Raw genomic sequence first — 20,098 nt, 5'->3', positions numbered from 1 at the left:
ATGTAAAATATACTTTTCTGGGGTTGAGAAAACTAATGAGGGTCTTAAATTAGTAAAAAAAAATTAGTATTATTTGTTAGTATTAATTGTTGTTGTTAGGTGCTGTCGAGTCAGTTCAGACTCATAATGACCCTGTGTACAACCGAATGAAACATTGCCCAGTCCTGCACCATCTTTACAATTGTTGGTTGTGTTTGAGCCCATTGTTGTAGCCACTGTGCCAGCCCATCTGGTTGAGAGTCTTCCTCTTTTTTGCTGACCCTCTGCTTTACCAAGCATGATGTTCTTCTCCAGGGACTAGTCCTTCCTGATAATGTGTCCAAAGTACGTGAAACAAAGTCTCGACATCCTCGTTTCTAAGGAGCATTCTGGCTGTACTTCCAAGACAGATTTGTTCATTCTTCTGGCTGTCCATGGTATATTCAGTATTCTTTGCCAACACCAAAATTCAAGGGCATCAATTTTTCTTTTTCATTGTCCAGCTTTTGCCATGTATAGGAGGTGATTGAAAATAACGGCTTGGGTCAGGCACACCGTAGTCCTCTAAGTGATATCTTGGTTTTTAGCACGTTTAAAGAGGTCTTTTGCACCAGATTTGCCCTAAGCAATAAGTCATTTGATTTCTTGACTGCTGCTTCCATAGGTGTTGATTGTAGATCCAAGTAAAATGAAATCCTTGACAAGTTCAGTATTTTCTCTGCTTATCATGATGTAGCTTATTGGTCCACTTGTAAGGATTTTTATTTTCTTTATGTTGAGGTATCATCCCTACTGAAGGCTGTAGTCTTCGATCTTCATCAGCAAGTACTTCACATCCTCTTCACTTTCAGCAAGCATGGTTGTGCCATCTGTATATTGCAGGTTTTTAATGAGTCTTCTTCCAATTCTGGTACCATGTTCTTCTTCATATAGTCTAGCTTCTCTTATTATTTGCTCAGCATACAGATTGAATTAAGTATGATGAAAGGATACAGTGAGTGTTTTAGACCATTTTGCTGGGAAAAAAAGATATGAGGAAGTACCGTTTGGAGGCCTTGACTGATTATATAATGTTGGAGCAAGTGGAGGCTAATGAGAGTTGACCTAAGGTTCATAGCCCTCAATGGGAAAGGACTTAATGGAAAATTACATGATGAGGCAAGGTTTTAAGTATTACTCACTGACAAGAACATCTTTTCATTGTAATACACAGATGATGCATGATTTCCATGTTGCTATGAGGGTTGTGAGGGCAGAGGCACAGATTGTTGAAGATGTTTCAGAGACAAACATGTTACTGGACAATACCTGTATGACAGAGATAAATGTTATGACATAGACCCTATACTGATCAGTTTGTTTTAAAGTGATACAAGGATGTATACAAAAGGCTGTAGTTTGGTTCTGCAGACCAGGTATTAAATGTCCTCCAAATAAAATGAATTTGAGAAACAAGAACACTGTGTAGCCTCCTCAGGCACTCTTTGATAAGCACTTAGAAAATTTGGGTAATTTTGAGGGATTATGTTAGACTTCATTGTTTCATCTTACAAAACAGGTTAACAGTGCTGTTCATGAGTGAGAGAGAAAGTGGTCCTCTTCATTCATCTTTGGACTGAGCTAATAATTTTCTTGGAAGAGGACTTTATTTCCAATCTTGATGCATTTCTAGGACTTAGATCTATAATAGCACTACAAGTATGTCCTGAAGACAAAGATATCATCTGTGGCTAAACAAGTCGAGATTCTGAGGTTGACAACATCCATCCTTTATTATGTTAGAAATTATGAATCCATTGTATGGCCTCATTCTCTGACCTAAAATAATAATAATAATATTTAATAAAAAGAGAATTTAATGCAATTTGACTAAAATTAATTTCCTGAAGATCAAATAAGCCCTGGTATTTGGAGAAATAATCTTAGAACAACAGACCTCAGGAGTCAGTATGAAGGTGCTATTGATATTCTTCATTTCAGGGGTAGTAAAGGTCACTAAGAAAGGCAATCTTATGAAATCATGGATGGGGACAATTTTATCATCATCAGTTGAAGACTCAAGAGAAACAATTCCTTGCCTCAGGAGAATTAAAATTTTGGAAAGCAGTAATTACCCTCTGTCCCCCTACATAAAAAAAAAAAAAACTACATACACATATACAAAAACAGTAAACAAAAACAGTTAAAGAGTCCTGTCAAGCTCTAGTTAGTCTCACAAAAAGTTTTTGAATAGAGTCAATTCTAAAGTTCTTAACCACTGCTTCTGAATTACCATCTCTTTATTCATTAAAAAATCTTGCTATTAATATTTTAAACAAGCCATATGGAAGAGAAGCTATTAAAAGAGTAATATTGAATATACCGATAATAGTAAGCCAGTAATAAGTATCTAGTCGTTGATTTACTGAGCAATTAATTACATTTGCATTTTATTTTTCCTCACAGCACTATTACATTTAATAATCTACTTTTAAAGTGAAAATTTTTTCACTATAAAAAAGCATGCTTATTCCAGAAAATTTTGCAACTACAGGAAAGTTAGAAAGAAAGTGTAATTCTGTCACCCCAAGGCAACCAATACCAAAATTTTGTTTATTTACTTCTGATAATGTTTTAAATCATCATTGTATCCCCAGTTACTACCCCTCCCAGTACTGCTACTCCAGCTGATACTACCCCCACTTATACTATCTACCATTTACTGAAAGTAACATATTGTCTCTAGCCATCACATATAACCTGTTAAGTTGGTATTTTTATAACATCACTTTACAATTGATAAAATTGAAATTCAGAAAACTTAAGACAACCTGCTCAAGATTTTATAGGTGACAGGGCTAGGATTGGGACCCTAGGATTGGGATTGAAGGTATATCTAACGTCAAAGCCTATTTTCTTTCCATTTCATCACAGACATACTTTCTTATTGTAAAAACAATTCTGTATTCTGTTTTTTCACTTAGCAGTAATATAAGAATTTCCTCCATGCCATTATTGCTCTTCAAAAGCATAATTTTACTGCTGTATAACAATACATTGTAGGAGTATTTTTCATATTCATGAATTTTCAGTTGTTTTTATTTTTATGTATATTTATTTATTACTTATGAAGCCCTCATGGTGCAGTGGTTAAGAGCTTGAGTTCAAATCCAGCAGCTGCTCCTTGGAAACCCTATGGGGCAGTTCTATTCTGTCTTATAGGGTTGCTATAAGTTGGAATTGACTAGACAGCAACAGATTTTTATTTATTTATTTTTTTGGTTTCATTTATAAAAGCAAATAATTAAAACATTACATATGATGGCTACTTCAGTTAGATTGAGGTCTAGATGAAAAGTCCAGAAATGTGGATGGGGATTGGGTCAGCACGTAATACTGTAGGCCATTTCTCTGAAAATCACTTGGTAAGCATCTGTGGACAAAGGCCAGTTTATAGTCAAAAATTTTTTTCTGTTAAGACTGTTTATATGTATTATTCTCATAGCGACCCTATAGGACAGGGTAGAACTGCCCGACAGAGTTTCCAAGGAGCGCCTGGCAGATCCAAACTGCCGACCTTTGGTTAGCAGCCATAGCACTTAACCACTACACCACCAGGGTTTCCGATGAGTTGTAATCGACTCGATGGCACTGGGTTTGGTTTGGTTTGGGTGTATGTATTATTTCCATCCTATGTTGCTAAGATATTTGCTTAAGTCTTATCCAGTTTCACCTCTACATCTGTTCACCACTCTGCTCGTCCTGACAATATGTATTTTGGTGTTTTTTTCCCCTTTGATTTTATACTTTTAGGAAGTCACCTGAAACTTCTTATCCCACCGAATCAAATTAACACCTTCTTTTAAGTGTATCTTTTGAAAAACTGGATCCCAGGTTGTACAGTGGTTAGAAGCTTGGCTGCTAACCAAAAGGTTGGCAGTTTGATTCCACCAGCTGCTCCTTGGAAACCCTATGGGGCAGTTCTGCTCTGTCCTTTGGGTTGTTATGAGTCAGAATTGATTTGAAGGCAGCAGGTTTTTTTTTTTTTTTTTTGGTTTTTGGAAAACTTTCCTGTTAAACGCTAAATCCCAATGACCAAACCAAAACCAAACCCACTGCCATTGAGCCAATTCCGACACATAGTGACCCTAGAGGACAGAGTAGAACTGCTGCACAGAGTTTCCAGTGAGCACCTGGTGGATTCAAACTGCCGACCTTTTGGTTAGCAGCCGTAGCACTTAACCACTATGCCACTAGGGTTTCCAAATCCCAGTGACAGTATTTGTAAATATATTCCCCATTGACAACTTGTATTTGAATCCCACATCTAAATCATGTTGCATTTAAAACATATAGTTTTTTAGAGTTTTATCTGTCTGGATACCTCACTTCAAGCTACTTGAGATAATAAGTATTCTCTAAAGAAACATGAGATGTGGATAAAAAACTATCACATTTCTACCAGTTGTTTCAAATAGCAAATTAGGAATCAAATTCTTATAATTATTTTTGTGAAAAATATTACTTGAGCACCCGTGTTTGGCATTGTGATGATAAACACTGGGTGTACAGTAGAGAACAAATTAAAAATGATTCCTGTCCTCATGGAGCATAAATTCTAGTGGAAGAGTCACATAAGAAAAGTAAAGAATTGTGCTTTACTGTAATTGTACATAGTACAATAAATGCCTGATGTTCTTCTATAAGATATAAACATAGTAAAAGTGTCTATTCTATAAAATTTGGTTGTATTTTCTTCAAATTTGTTCTTTAACTAAATATTACATTTCAATTTTAAATGTTTGTCTACTGGCTTTCCTACAACCTTTGTGGTTAAAAAAAATTCTAAAAAGATGAAGTTGTATGATTTTAAGTTTGTTGCTTATAGATACATTAAATGATACTTTACTTAAAGAAAAATGTCCCAATTTCTTTTTCTGCCACCATGGAATGACTTCGTTCTTAGGTCTTTCAGGAAATTATGGGATTCCCAGCAAGAAAATGCATGTGTAGAATGCCAGAGCATTGTACAGTTCTGATAAGCCTCACAGACTATCGAAAAACTTGTCAGACCTGCCAGTAAATCTTCCCTTTCTTGCTGTAGGTCAAAGGATCTCATAAAGGAAGCCATCCTTGACAATGACTTTATGAAGAACTTGGAACTGTCCCAGATCCAGGAGATTGTGGATTGTATGTACCCAGTGGAGTATGGCAAAGACAGTTGCATCATCAAAGAAGGAGATGTGGGGTCACTGGTGTATGTCATGGAAGGTATGGTTCGTAACCCTGATCCTCTGACATTCAAATATTCTGATTTCATCTTATTAGCCTGCACACAGATGGCAGTGTATTATGTGGGACAATTCCGTTGTTCCTTCTTTTGTTGAGAATCAGTTTGAAAGGTGAAACACTGCTTAGATAGTGTGGTAGACTAACTGTATGCAGTGTTTGTGTTTAGAATATTAAAATAAGAATCCATCATTTTTTCACACGTGGGGAAAGGACAAGAACGTGCAAGAAAAAATGCTCTTAATTAAATGGTATATAGCCGTACACTATCAGATCACTGAGCAAGCTCAAAAAGCTCCAAGGGAAGTTCAAGACCATTAGAAGTACTTTTGGTCAGATAATCACAGTGTCTTCAGTTCTAACCTTAACTTTCAGTGTATGACTAGCGTTCCTGCTGTGTTGCTTCTGTAAAAGGAAAATGTTTTCAGTTCGTTATGTGTATGATGCCGGCAGGTCATAGGCATTGAATGACATATTAGCTGCCTGATTAATAAGACTGATAGCTTATTTCATAGATCTTGCAGAGACTAAGATAGAAAGTGCTTTGAAAAAACTGAGGCATGCCTTGGGTAAATATGTTTTAGGCCTAGTTAAGTTTCAGAATGTTTATTTCTAGCCTGGCATTATAATAACATGTTTTCTTTTTGTGGGAAGAAAGGAACCTGAAAGAAAGGAAGTTCAGAGATGTCTGCAATACAAGATAGTTGGCATACCAAGATCACATTTGGTTTAAGTGGTGATTAGTGGTTTGCCCAAGGGTATTCATAGCAAAGTCTTATAACTGTCAATTTTATGTCATTAAAGTAAGGGATGTTTTAGGCAAGTCACTTGACTTCTCTGAGTTTTACCTACAGTTTGCACAAAGTAAGATACTACTTCTTTCTGCCAGTGGTTCTCAACTGGTGATTATTTTGTCCCCCAGGGGACATTTGACAGGGTGGCATAGTGATTAAGAGTTTCACTGCTAACCAAAAGGTCAACTGTTTGAAAATACCAGGTGCTCCTTGGAAACCTTATGGGGCGGTTCTACTCTGTCCTATAGGGCCGCTATGAGTCAAAATTGACTCGATGGCAATGGATTTGGTTTTGATTTTGGACACATTTTTGGTTGTCACAATTGGGGAGAGGGGAGTGTTACTGACATCCAGTGAGTAAAGGCCAGGGTTGCTCTTCAGTCAAGCATTTGTCCACAACGAAGAATTATCTGACTTAAAATGTCCTTAGTGCTGAGGTTGAAAAACCCTGCTTTCTGCCATCCTTACAGTTTTGTGTTGAAGTTAAAATGAGACAGTTTGTATGAATGTGTAGTGTAAACTATAAAGCATTATAAAATAATATTATTTCTGCTAAGTGCTTGACAGTATATAAGAAATGTTCTTATATGTGTTGTTCACAGTTTAATATTTCTCTATAGTTCTTTTTTGACATACATAGGCATTCATTTAAGCGTTAGTTTCTATCAATTTTTTCTTTTATGGTTTTCACCATTTATATCAACCTTATAAAGTTATTCTCCAGGCCCAAAGGATATAAATATTCACAATAAACAAAAACATAAACAATATATACTTGGCAGAGAATTGCAGGGAAAGGAGATGAAATTATAGGGCAGGAGTATATGTGGGTAGTGAGCAGTAAGGATGAGAAAATGGAAGAAATATATAGAGGCCAAGCATTGGGCATAAGGTATAGAGGCCAAGCATTAAGAACTACTAATAATTTAAAATTAATTTAAATTTAAAGCACTTCTGAGATTATATCAATGGCTTTTGTAGAGGTTTTATTGGCAAGCATCTTTTTAATAACGTAGATAATGAATAAAGGAAGATATACTTTTACTTGAGCTATTTCCAAATGCTCATTATGTTATTCAATTTGAGAAACCACAATTTAGAAAACCTGTGGGTTCTGTTTTCCTTCATTTTAAATATTTCTTACAAAATGGATTTCCAAACAACCTTGTAATATTTTTCTAAAAAGATAAATTCTGTTTATCCATGTTGTACCTGTTTTCTAGGACTTTTGATAACTGCAGATTAATTAGCTATATTAGAAGACGCTTGTACTTAGTAGTTAATATTTATTGATCATGCTTTTCTGAACACTTCCCATATATAAAATTCGTTTAATCCCGAAAACAAGGTAGGGGCTAATATTTATTATCCTCATTTTATAGACGAGGAGTCTGAGGCCAATGAGGTTAAGTAATTTGCCCAGCTCTCCCAACTCGTTTATATTAGAGTCAGGATTTGAACCCAGGCCATCTGGATTCAGAGCTCAACCTCTTAACTATAGGGCTACATTGCTTCCCTAGGTAAAGATTATTATACAATTTTTTCCCTGTCACTGCTAATTTGAATGAATTTTATTTGTTTTCTCTTTCTGCTAGATTGACTAAATAGCAAGTGTCTTAATTATATTTTTAAAAGAAGGTTCTAAATAGTATGTCAATATTCAAAGTCACAGATTTTTCAATGACACTGTAGATTGCCTTAAGTTAAACCAAGTAAAATAACCTCAATCTTATAAAATGATACCAAAATCCTAAAGCTATTATACTAACCAGCTGATTGCAACTTTGGTTGATCTTGTGCTAATGTCGTTATGTCAAAATAATTTCAAATAAAAATACCCTGTCATTTAAATTTTTTATTAGTTTTAATTGAGGAAATGTTTCATTGTTTAATTAGTTTTTAATCAACACATTTAATCTTCTGAAAATTCAGATGGAAATGTTGATATAGACAAATTCTGTTTCATCTACAAACATTAATATTTATAAAGACAATACCATGGTAACAATGGAGGAATAAGCTAGAAAAGATCTTTCACAAACTTGCTTACTATCAAAACATACAGCAAAACACCCAGGGAGTTCACATGGAAAATCAGTCCAATTTTTTCCTGTCTCTTTTCAGGTAAATGAAATGTTCTTTGTAAAAGCTCGTTTAGCGTGTTCCTTAAGTCATTTACATTTTTAGCCTCAGCGGTTTCCCAAGTATTATTTGCATACCTAAATGCCCAAGTTTCTCTTTGTTTTAACAAAGGAGAATGGTCATATGGTAAGATTTCGCTAATTAGGATGACTGGGGAGCAATCATCTGGGAGTAGTGTTAAGTGCACATTATATATTTTTAAGCAAAATGAATTGTGTTACTTTCAGATACAATTGCTGGCTAGTACAAGTTTGTTTCAGGTTTTGATAAGAGTGGTTTGAAATTAGCTTCTTACACAGTAGTGTAAGTAGATTAGTTTGCTTAAGCTGGATTTACATTGCAATTGTGTTTTCAAATACATAAATTACTCTTACACAATGCTTGCAAACAATTTATTTTCTTATATAAGTAAACATTGGCCTCAATTATGATTTAACATTTGTTAATATTCTTATACTCTTGCCCCCTTTTTATCATAAACTTCAATTTATCTCCATTCAAAATAAAAAAGATTCTGATTTAGTGATTTAGAATTTTTTTTTTTTATTCTTTGGGATTCTGGTCTAATATATTAATATTGAATGTGTAATTTATATACACTAAAGAAATTGATTTACATAGATGTATATATTTTGCATGTGTTCTGTGAGATTTTATTATAGAAGCAGATGGATTGCATTTTATTTAAATAAAAAGCCAAGTGTCTATTTAGTATTCTTTGATGGCTGGTTATTTTAAACTTTTAAAAGAAATAGTCTACGTTTCTTTCATGAGGTGCTTATTACTAATAATAATTTTTATTAAGTACTTAAATGCCAGGTAGCGTTTAATCACTTTATATGTATTAAATTTTTAATTCTTACAACAGTCTTAAAAGGTAGGTGTTATATTATTTTCATGTTAATAGATAAGAAAACTGATAATGGAGAGGTTAAATAACTAGGCCAAGATCACACAACCAGTACGTTAAGAGGCAAATCTTGAAACTATGGCACCAGAGTTTGCAAACCTAAAGACTGTACAATACTGCCTTTCAAAGTACAGATTAGAAGTACTATAGTTACATTTTCATTATGTAGATTCCAGTTTTGGAATCCCATAAAAGATACACAGCATTACACCATAGAATAAAAAAAATGGCTTGACTATTTGCTAGAAAAAAAATAGAATGTGAATGGAAATAGATAAAAAAGAAAACAATTCAAGATGTTTTCTATAAATACCTGTTAGGCCTCTCTGCATCCTTGGAACATTGAACTACCTACTGACTTCTCTGTAGATCACCTAGCATCCATTCTTCTCCTCTTATTAGTTTTTTTTTTTTTTCTTATTGAAAGAATGACTGTGATATGGCTCAATCCTTGGTCTATTTCTGTGATCTTATTGCTTAGGATTAAACTCTGACATGTACCTTGAAGGGACTATTGGCCTGTTCACAATCAATAGCATTGATTTTTATTTATCCTCACAGATTTTTTTTTTAAAGGAGGAGCAATCATTTCAACTTCTCACACAAATCTTTGTATTTATTTTTATTGTGGTTTATGTGAAAGTTTACAGGCCAATTAGTTTCTCATTAAACAGTTAATACACATATTGTTTTGTGACATTGGTTAGCAACCCTGTGATGTGTCAACACTCTCCCCTTCTCAACTTTGGGTTCCCCATTTCCATTTATCCAGCTTTCCTATCCCCTCCTGCCTTCTCATCCTTGCCCCTGGACTGGTGTACCCACTTGGTGTTGTATACATGGTTCAACTACGTCACTAAAACCTTTTCACGGGACTTTTTGCGTATTAACTCTGAGTAGGATCTGTGGTTATTCAAATCGACCCTCAGTGACTTGCCTCACATTTCTGTCATTATTTCATTAAGATCTCACACTTGTCCTCTGATCATCTGCTTCCTTTTCCAGTGATTTGATATCAAGTTTGCCAATTATGCTGATGTTTTACACATTTATTCAACATGGATGCGAATTGGGCTAGCCTCCATTGATAATAAACTTATACAACTTCATACTGCAGGTTCTGTTTCCCCTTGAAATAATTCTGTTGTCTTTATATAATTTGATGATGTAGTGAAAGCTGACATTCAAAGAGGGATTTGTATAAAACTGAACATCAGTGGTGAGTCTCACCATGTCAGTTGGTGTTCAAAACACTACTGAGAGTATGAGGGAACTGAATGTGTTTTCATATGAATTAGCTCTCTCTGTAACTTTAACAAGAGAACCAGACCATGCTGTTCTCCCAAACCAGGTGTTGCCTGTTGGCCTTTACAATTTTTCATGTTAATCTGAAAGCCATCTTTAGAACAGTTGAAATACGAATGCACTTAAAAGTTCTTTTCATTGTTTTTTTACAGGATTGATTTTATACTGTTAACGTTGAAGAGCGACCTTATGTATCACTTATTTAAAAACAAACAACCCCCACCATCACATTTATTTATAAGAGGTTATCTTAAATAAAGAGAAGCTGAAAGTATTAAACATGAGTATTAGAATATATTGGAATCAATGGCAAAGACAGCAGACTTAGATATTTAGATGGCAGATTCAGAATCTTGTTATTTTTGGAGTACCAAACTTCAAAAAGGAGTTTAACATGCTTGAGCAAGTCCAGAAGAATGACATATTTAAAAGAACTGACAGTATGTAATCTATAGATGGAAAGTTTAGGAGGAAAGGATGAATGTTTTTTAAGTGCTGTAAACATTGTTACATGAAAAGGGTATTATTCAGCATAAATCTATAAAACCAAAGAAGAAATGTAAGTTTATAAGGAAGTCTAGATTAGGTCAGCTTGAGGATCAATATTCTATGCATTAAAATGTTTGAAAAATGAAATGAGCAGCCTGGTGTGATGGCAGGAACCCCATCTCAGGAGACATTCTAGCTGTGACTTCATAGCATCGGCAGGTCAAGGAGGGGTTTCCTGTGCCCGAACCATAACACATTTCATATCCTTTCCCCAAACTCCAATATTCTCTGAATCTGTTGGTCTGTGAACTGATGTTCTACAAGTTAGCTTTATAAAAAAAAAAAAAACACCAAAAAACAAAAAAAAACATTTCTGTCGAGTCCATTCTGACTCATAGCAACCGTATAGGACAAAGAGTAAAACAGCCCCCATAGGATTTCCAAGGCTGTAAATCTTTACGGAAGCAGAATGCCATGTATTTTTGTGGGTTTGAACCACCGACTTGCGGTTAGCAGCCGCATGCTTAACCACCATGTTTCAAGAACCCAGCCCTAAAAAGGTTTCCCCTTGAAAACCCACAGGCCTCCAGGAAGCACACAGATTGAATTTCCCACTCATGCACTCTTTCTTATCTGAAGACAAATCTGGGAAAAGCAATTTTGAGTAGCTATAACCTAAAAACCTATAGAAGGCTTAAATCTGCTTTGTTTGGCTACATACAGTTTAGGAGTCCCTGGGTAGAGTCCAAAAGGTTGGTGGTTTGTAGAGTTTGAAAGTTGGCAGTTTGAACCTATCCAGCTGGTCTTTGGGGTTGGGGGAGCGGTGGGAGCGGGCGATACCTGGTGATCTGCATCTGTAAAGATTACAGTGAAGAAAACCCTATGGGGCAGTTCTTAGTCACATGGGGCCACTATAAGTTGAGACAGACTCCACAGCACCTAAAGACAACAGCGAGTCCCTGGATGGTATAAACAGTTAACATCCTCGCTGCTATCCAAAAGAGGGGTGGTTTGAGTCTACCCAACAGCACCTGTGAAGGAAGGCCTGGTGATCTTTTGGAAAATCAGCTGTTGAAAGCCCTATGGAGCACAGCTCTACTGTGACACACCTGCAATTGCTGTGAGTTGGGAATCCACTCCATGGCAACTAGTTTGATTTTTTGGAATGTAGTTTAAACTAGAATCTTTATTCTAGCACTTACAAATTGTGAATGAAAATTTGATAGTGAATTAACTTTAATTGAACAACTCTTATATTCAGTGTGCATGTTTAGTTTTTAATGTTTTTATTCTTGATATAAATGGAATGCTGCATATATTCTGCTGCTGCTTAATTATTTTGTTCAATATTATGTTTGTATAACCCAATTTTTTGTCCATTATACTATTGATGATAATTGGGTTGTTTCCAGTTATTTTGCTCTTAAAAATGGTGCTGGTATAAACAATGTTTATCATGTCTGCTGGTAAGCTTGTGCTGCAGTTTTTCTGGTGTAGACACCAGAGGTAGAATTGCTGGTTTATATGATATGTGAATCTTCAGATTTATTAGAAAATGCCAAATTGCTTTCCAAAGTGGTTTTACCTGGCTATCGCACCATTTGTAGAGTCTAAGTTCTCTGATTACACCACATATTTTCAAAAGTTTATATTGACAAACATTTAAATTTTGACAACTAGGAGGATGTGAAATGATATTTCATTGTGATTTTAATTTGCGTTCCTCCTATAATGAGGTTGAGAATCTTTTCATACGTTTATTGGGCATTTTTGTTTCTTCTGTGATGTGTGTTTTGTAATCTTCTGGCCATTTTTCTGTTGGTGGATTGAATTTATGTATTTTGATGCTTACTTTTTGTCATTTACATACATTGTAAATATCTTCTCACATCTCTGACTTGTAATATCTTCTGATGCACAAAAGTTCATTTTAATGTAGCCAAATATGTTAATCTCCTTGCTTTGTGCTTTTGACATTTTTGTAAGAAATCCTGAAAGGAAGTATTTTTCATGCATATGAACATGTATGTGTATGTTCATGAAGGTGTGTGCATGTGTTAGATAAATGAGATGTATCTCTAGAAGGGTATCTCTACACTTATAATCCAAAGGACTGTTGTTCTTTTCAAAGTAGGAGGCTGGAAAGGTTATACCATTTTGCTTCCATTTTCCTTTATTTCCAACATACTTCAGGAATTCTTTGTAAATTGTCTTTACGGCCAGTAAATAAGCTTTTGAATATGCTTTCAATTTCTTTTTGCTGTGAAGGTGATTTTATATTTGGGAATAATCACGAGTCATTTAGTGAAGGATTGAATGAATATGGGTAGGTGATTTAGCTGAGTAATTACAGATTTTTATGGGGTAAAACATATAAGGATGTGTCACTATAAAGTGATGGCATTTATTGTATAATTCAAGAAGAATTGACCAAATCTTTTTATTAAGAACAGTATTATTGAAAAACCGACATATTTTGAAGGACGATGTTCTCAATACTCATTCGGCTACTTCAGTCCTTATGTGATTTTTCAAAATCACTTTATAGCTCTACTAATATATAGTTCTCCAGTTTCTTTCTTAATTATTACTAGTAGAATTGTACTTATTACATTTAGAAGGGGAATATTGTGGCTTTTCTGACTTTTGAAGACTTCTGAAAAGTAAAATAATAGAAATTTGGCATGCTTTTTTTTTTTTTTCAGATGATAGTTGGAAAGCCAACAGTTTTTCAAAAAAATAATTCTGAAATTGGTAAGGCAGATTGTGGGCCATGCTAAGAACTTACAAGTATCTTGTTTTCTCTTAATATTACTATATAATGGTTATGGATTTTATTTCTATGCTGATTCCTTGTGTTAGAATATTGTCTCTCTAGTCTTTATTTTGAGACAATTCCAAATTTGAATATCTAAAAATATATATTTTTGGTGAAAATTAAAAACAAAATAGCACAACTGAAAAAATGGGAAGAAAATGTGGATTAGTGCTTTCTTGGCAAGAGTGTAATAACACATTGATTTCTTGCTAATGAGGTAAAATTTATTTCGGCCGTCATTGCATGGAAACTGTTGAGAAGTTTGTGTGCTAAACATTCAAAAAAGTGTTTAAAATTGCTGTGGGTTCATTTTAAAAAACACAGAAGTATTTTTTCAGGGACCTTAAAAGATTTCCAATGATTATTTTGTATGTGTATGTGTGTGTTTTGGGGGGGAAGGGGGGCGGTGCTGAATAGACTAATGCTTTTAACATCCATCTCTCTAATGAGAAATTCTTGAATGGTTAATCGTTGCTTTGGCACTCTCTCAAAGGGCAGGACAGATAGGACTTCTTCCAAGCATAGTGAGGCTGCGTGGTGTGACTACCATGGCAACAACCCACCCCACTCCCATGATAGAGAACATCAGAATTGGTCTCTAAGTCCTTATTTGAATTTTTCCATGACTCCTCATTTGAGAAACACAGTCTGTAATTGTACATGCTTTATCTGAGCCCTGTTGGTGCAGAGGTTAAGTGCTTGGCTGCTAACCAAAAGGGCGGCAGTTCTAACCCACAAGCTGCTTCATGGGAGAAAGATGTGGCAGCCTGCTTCTGTAAAGGTTGCAGCCTTGGAAACCCTGTGGGACAGTTCTGCTCTGTCCCATAAGGCCGCTATGAATCAGAATCTACTTGGTGGTAATGGGTTTTATCTGAATTTAACTATTGTAGCTTTGAATGTCTGTAGTCTAAATTTGATCTTTATGTTTAGTTGCTTCTATAAACTCTTTTCTGATGAAAATGAAAATATTTTTTGTACTAAGGTTCCCTAAGTAGTAGAGATTTAGAATTCTGATAGATGACTTAAAATGGTATTACAATCAACTTCTGAGAATTCACAGGCAAACTAGGCATTGCTAAATTCCCATGCTGTTCCTCGCCTTATATATGGCATATTTCCACAAAAGTAGAGAGGGACTTAGAGATAAAGCAGAGTGTGGATTTTACTGAGTGTTGTCGATGAATATTTGAAATTCTTTGAATCTCTCTCAACAATGGAGAATGAGAAGGAAAGTACTTAATGAAACTCTTTTAAAAATATTAATAGTTCATTTATTAGGATTCATTTATTAATTCATTTGATTATTTGTTCCTCCGTTCAACAAATACCTAATCAGTATTGACTGTCTCAGTCAACACTAGAGATAACATTGTCAATGAGACATACATAGTCCTTTCTCTTATAAGGCTTACATTCTAATGATGGTTATAAGAGGGGAAAAAATGAGGGGGGGAAAATTTCTATTTGTATAGAAATCAGCAAAACATTTCAGATAGTGAGAGGTGCTATGAAGGAATTAAATAAAACAGAGTCATGTAAGAAAGAATCATAGAAAATGGATCTGGGAAAGATTGGGTGGATCAGGGAAGGCTTCCAGAGGGGAGTAACATTTGAGTTGACACCTGCATGACAGGAAGAAGCCAGAAAAACAGAAGTCTGAATAGAGGATCCCAGGGGAGGGCAACAGCAATTACAAAGGCCCTCAGATGGGAAAAAGCTTGCATGTTAAAGAGACAGAAAGAAGGCAAAAGGACTTGAGTTACTGTTGCAGAGATTGGCAGAGGCAAGGTCTTGGGAAGGATCTTGTAAGCAGGTTTTTAAAATTTTAATTCTAAAAGTTTTAGAGAACCTTGGAGGAGCTTAGGTTGGGATGAAGCATGTTATGATTTGGATTTTATAATTAGGGAAATGGATGGAACTAATAATAAAAGGTTGGAAAATATAATTGTGGAATGGAGTGGGGGCAAGGATACCAGTTAAGAGGCTATAGCATAATCCAAGCAAAATACATAGTAGGGCAGCACTGGGGATGATGGAAGTATGTTATGTATTTTGGGAATTCATGGATTAGATATGGGGGTGGGGGAAACAGAAAGTAGGATTAACTTTTAGGTTTTGGGTCTAAGTAATTGAGTGGATGATGGTGCCATTTCTAGAGATGGGAAAAAACAGGAGGATTTTAGCTTATGTTGTTAAATCAGGAGTTCTGTTCTGACAATGTAAAATTAAGATACCTATTGGAAACCCTGGTGGAGTAGTGGTTAAGTGCTATGGCTGCTAACCAAAGGGTCAGCAGTTCAAATCCTCCAGGCGCTCCTTGGAAACTCTATGGGGCAGTTCTACTCTGTCCAATAGGGTCGCTATGAGTCGGAATCGACTGGATGGCACTGGGTTTGGTTTTTGGTTTTATTAGATATCCCATGGTAGATGCCAAGTAGGTGACAGTGTGCACTTATGTTTGAGTTTAGGTAAGAAGTCAGAATATAGAGATAGAAGTATTCTATTCTGTAAACCAGAGGGCAGATTTATGAAAGTAGTTCTTTTGCAATTAACGTAGTTGTTTTACATGCAACCAATTAAATAAGTAAATTTGGATATTTTAGCATACTTAATAGACATAAATATGCATAATTTTTTACTTCTTTGAAACATTTTTGAAATAAGCTGAAACATCCTTTCTGTTTTATTCAAACTAATATACTTAAAGCAGCAATTCTCAAGGTGGGACCTGGGGACCGTTTTAGGGGTCCTGGATGTCAGACTGTTTTCATAAGAGCAATATCTTACTTTTCTTCTCTCTCAGTCTCTCAAGAGTGTAGAGTGGAGTTTTCTAGAGGCCATATAATGAGTGAAAGTGCAGGCAGATTTGATGCAGAAGCAGAGACTATGTCTGTTACATCTGTTAAGCCAGACATTAAAGAGGTTTCAAAAAAAGTAAAATGATGGCACATTTCTTATTATTTTTTTACTTCAAAAATATAGTTAATTTTCATAAAAATATGTTATCTATATTAACATGCAATACATTTATTGTTACTTTTGAGTGAATAAATGTTTTTAAAATTTTTCAGTTTTACCATTCTAATAAGAGTAGGTATTGACAGAGGTAACCCACGTAAATGAACACTTTTGGAGGTTTTCAGTACTTTTCAATAGTGTGAAGAGGTCCTGAAACCAAAAGTTTGAGAATCACTGCCTTAAACCATGTCTCTTGGAAACTGATCTGACCAGCTGGATGTTGGTTTCAGAGACAAGGTGGGATTAATTTAAGGGTTAACATACCAGGTACTGATCCTGCCCCTGCTCCAAAAAAAGAAAAAAAGCACATAAATAGGATCAAGTTGTAAAACAAATGTCCTCTGAGTAAAGTCCTTGTAAATGAAAAAACCTAAACCAAACCCATTGCTGTCAAGTCCACTCCAACTCCTAGCAACCTATAGGACAGAGCAGAACTGCCCCCATACAGGTGAATTTGAACTGCTGACCTTTTTGGTTAGCAGTTAATTTCTTAACCACTGCACCACCAGGGCTCCCTACGCCAAACCTGTTGCCATGGACCCTATAGGATACCGTAGAACTGCCCTATAGGGTTTCAAAGGAGTGGCTGGTGGATTCAAACTGTTGAGCTTTTGGTTAGCAGCCAAATGCTTAACCACTGAGCCACCAGGGCAACCCTAAAAGCTTTTGCCCTTGAGTCAGTTCTGACTCATAACGAGCCTATAGGACAGAATCGAACTGCCCCATAGGGTTTCTTTCCAAGGAGCGGCTGGTGGACCCGATCTGCCAACCTTCTGGCTGGTAGCTGAGCTCTTAACCACTGTGCCACCAGGGCTGTTAAATTAAAAAAAAAAAGTTAAATTAGAAGGGTAAAAATTTCCGAAAAGGCTGAAATTTAGAGCTAGTGCAAAACAACTCTACAGATCAACATTGGAAAAGTAACTTCCTTTGAAGTGCTTATTATTCTGTTAACTGCATTCCATTTCACAGTTTGAAAGTTATCTTTGATGCATTTTGTGGGTTCTGTTTACACCCTTTCCAGTGTTCCAGATTTAGGAATTGAATTGGGTTCTCCTTTTATTATCCTGAATTAGTAGAGTTGGACACTGATTTTTGTTTTCTAATTAGACTTTAATTATAGTTCTAAAGGAATGAAGGAATCGAATATTCCTTGAATCCTTTTCTTTGAATCAACATTTTTTTGGTGAAAAAGTAGGAAATGGCTTTTTTACTGTGCTTATTTCACACTTTAAAAAAAATTCTAGATGTAACATTATACCTTTTGAAGGCCCTGTAAATAACTCGTGTTACATCAGAAATGCTTTCAAAATTAAATGAGGATAAATTATTTTACACGTGGTCCCTGTCTAGTACTCTCAATGTGTATGTCAACCAAAATTGTCAGCTGTTGATTGGATTTCTATTCTTTAATTCTTATAGCAAATTAAATGTTTGAAATCTCTAGGTATTTCTCTGGTTATACAGTTTGCAAAGAGCTTTTTCATTTATTAGTGCATTTGCAGCTTTTGCTATTTTACTATCAAGCTGTTAAACATTTTCTTAGGTTAAATTAAAAGGAAAACTTGCTGTTTTTTATTTGTTGTTCTTAGAAAGACAACTTTCTTCTCCCAAAGTCAGCTCTTACGAGACAAGTGGCAATGGAAAATAAAACACTTATTCCAACTGTGAACACATATGACATTGTATTGTGATGAGAAATTACTTTTAGGGCTTGTTTTTTATGCGAGTTATAGTAGGAACTTTCAGCAAAGGTACATTTTGTATTCTGTTCTCACAGAGCATAGATTTTCCTGACCCAACTAGACTGTCGAACTATGTTTCTGTCTCTTGTCTCCAGGTGCTTTGTTTTACGTGCTTTAGCTATTAGGTCTTTGTTGTTTTGTAGAGAAATGACCACTGGATTAAGATTTATAAACCCTGGGAGTTTAGTCCAGATCCATCCATTAAGCAGCTGTGCAACCAGATTGAAATGATTAAAATAATCCTTTCTGCACTTTTATCGACTCTATCCCCCCAACTTCATGGATGATACCTCCTTTTCTCCCTAACAGTTACCCGCACTAGAAACCCAGGAGGTATTCTAGATCCCACGTCTATTGATCAAAAAATGCTATTAGCCCTATCAGCCTATTACTATCATCTGTCTCTGTCTGCTACTGCTTTAGTTTAGCCTTTATAACTTCTTTCCTGATTTTCCCAATGATTCCTTAGGTCTTCCTGTTCCCAGGCTTATTTTACTTTCATAAATTCCTTACAGTACCGTGAACAAAATCTTTATAAATAACACATGTATTTTCCAGTGTGTCCCGTGGTAAAATTCCAAACTCCTTAGGATAGAATACCCTACAGTGAAATGAAAAGAGCTGGGTTTTGGAAATTGGCAGGTATGAACTTGAGTCCTGATTCTGCTTTGTGATTAGGTAAGTAACCTTGGGAAAATTCTCTTAACGTTTTGTACTCATTATTTCCTGTTTTGTTAAATAATACATGTCAAGCATCAAGTCCTGTGTCTTGCACCTGTGGGTGACCATTACCCATTGATCTACTCAGAGAACCTGCTTTCCCACCAGATTCTGCACTAACCACTCCATGGCTCTGTTTAGCTTTCTCCAATGCTCGCTTGGCTCGTAACTCTACATACTTTCTTCTGTCTGGGGCACATGTGCTAAAAACACTGCTGCTCTTTAGAGACTCAACTTTGGAGCTAGCTCTGCTGAGAAGCCTTCTCTAATACCTCCCTACTGTGCTGGGCTTTGAACTTCTGTAATATCCTCTGTGTGCTTCTTTATACCCACACTGATCAGACTGTATTTTGATTGTTTTGTTCATTCAGTTCATTTATTCAGGAAATCCTTGTTTTTCAAACTATGGATGTCACGCATTGTTCTAGGTAGAGTATAAAAAAAAAAAAAAAAAAACCCTTGCCATTGAGTTGATTCCAACTCGTAGCCACTCTATAGGTCAGAGTAGAACTGCCCCATAAGGTTTCCAAGACTATAAATCTTAATGGAAGCAGATTCCTACATCTTCTATGGCGCGGCTGGTGGGTTTGAACTGTCAACTTTTTGGTACAGCCAAGAACTTAACGACTGTACCACTCCTGATTTGAGTATAAAAACAAAAAAAACCTGTTGCTGTTGATTCAATTCCAAATCATAACAACCTATAGGACAGAGTAGAACTGCCCCCCACGGTTTCCAAGGCTGTAAATCTTTTTGGAAGTAGACTGCCACATCTTTCTTCCACAGAGTGACTGATGGGTTTGAACTGCTAACATTTCAGTTAGCAGCCATATGCTTAACCACTGTGCCACCAGGGCTCCTTTGATTATAGTAGAGACCAAAGAAGATACAAATTTCTATTTCTATGGCACTT

The 20,098-nt window shown here is 35.6% G+C and overlaps 1 protein-coding gene across 2 annotated transcripts in view; it reads left to right on the top strand.

Moving 5' to 3' along the window:
• PRKG1 (protein kinase cGMP-dependent 1) overlaps positions 1–20,098 on the top strand; it is a 1,427,928-nt gene that overhangs the window by 180,702 nt on the left and 1,227,128 nt on the right. For both annotated transcript variants that reach the window (XM_049855705.1, XM_049855704.1), the window contains exon 2: positions 5,063–5,229. In XM_049855705.1, coding sequence (XP_049711662.1) covers positions 5,063–5,229 — 167 coding nt within the window. The remainder of the gene's footprint in view (positions 1–5,062; positions 5,230–20,098) is intronic.

Source organism: Elephas maximus, chromosome 16, assembly GCF_024166365.1.
Source record: "Elephas maximus indicus isolate mEleMax1 chromosome 16, mEleMax1 primary haplotype, whole genome shotgun sequence".
NCBI lineage: Eukaryota > Metazoa > Chordata > Mammalia > Proboscidea > Elephantidae > Elephas > Elephas maximus.
Note: the sequence above shows the minus strand (reverse complement) of the source record. Positions and strands in the feature narration are given on the sequence as shown.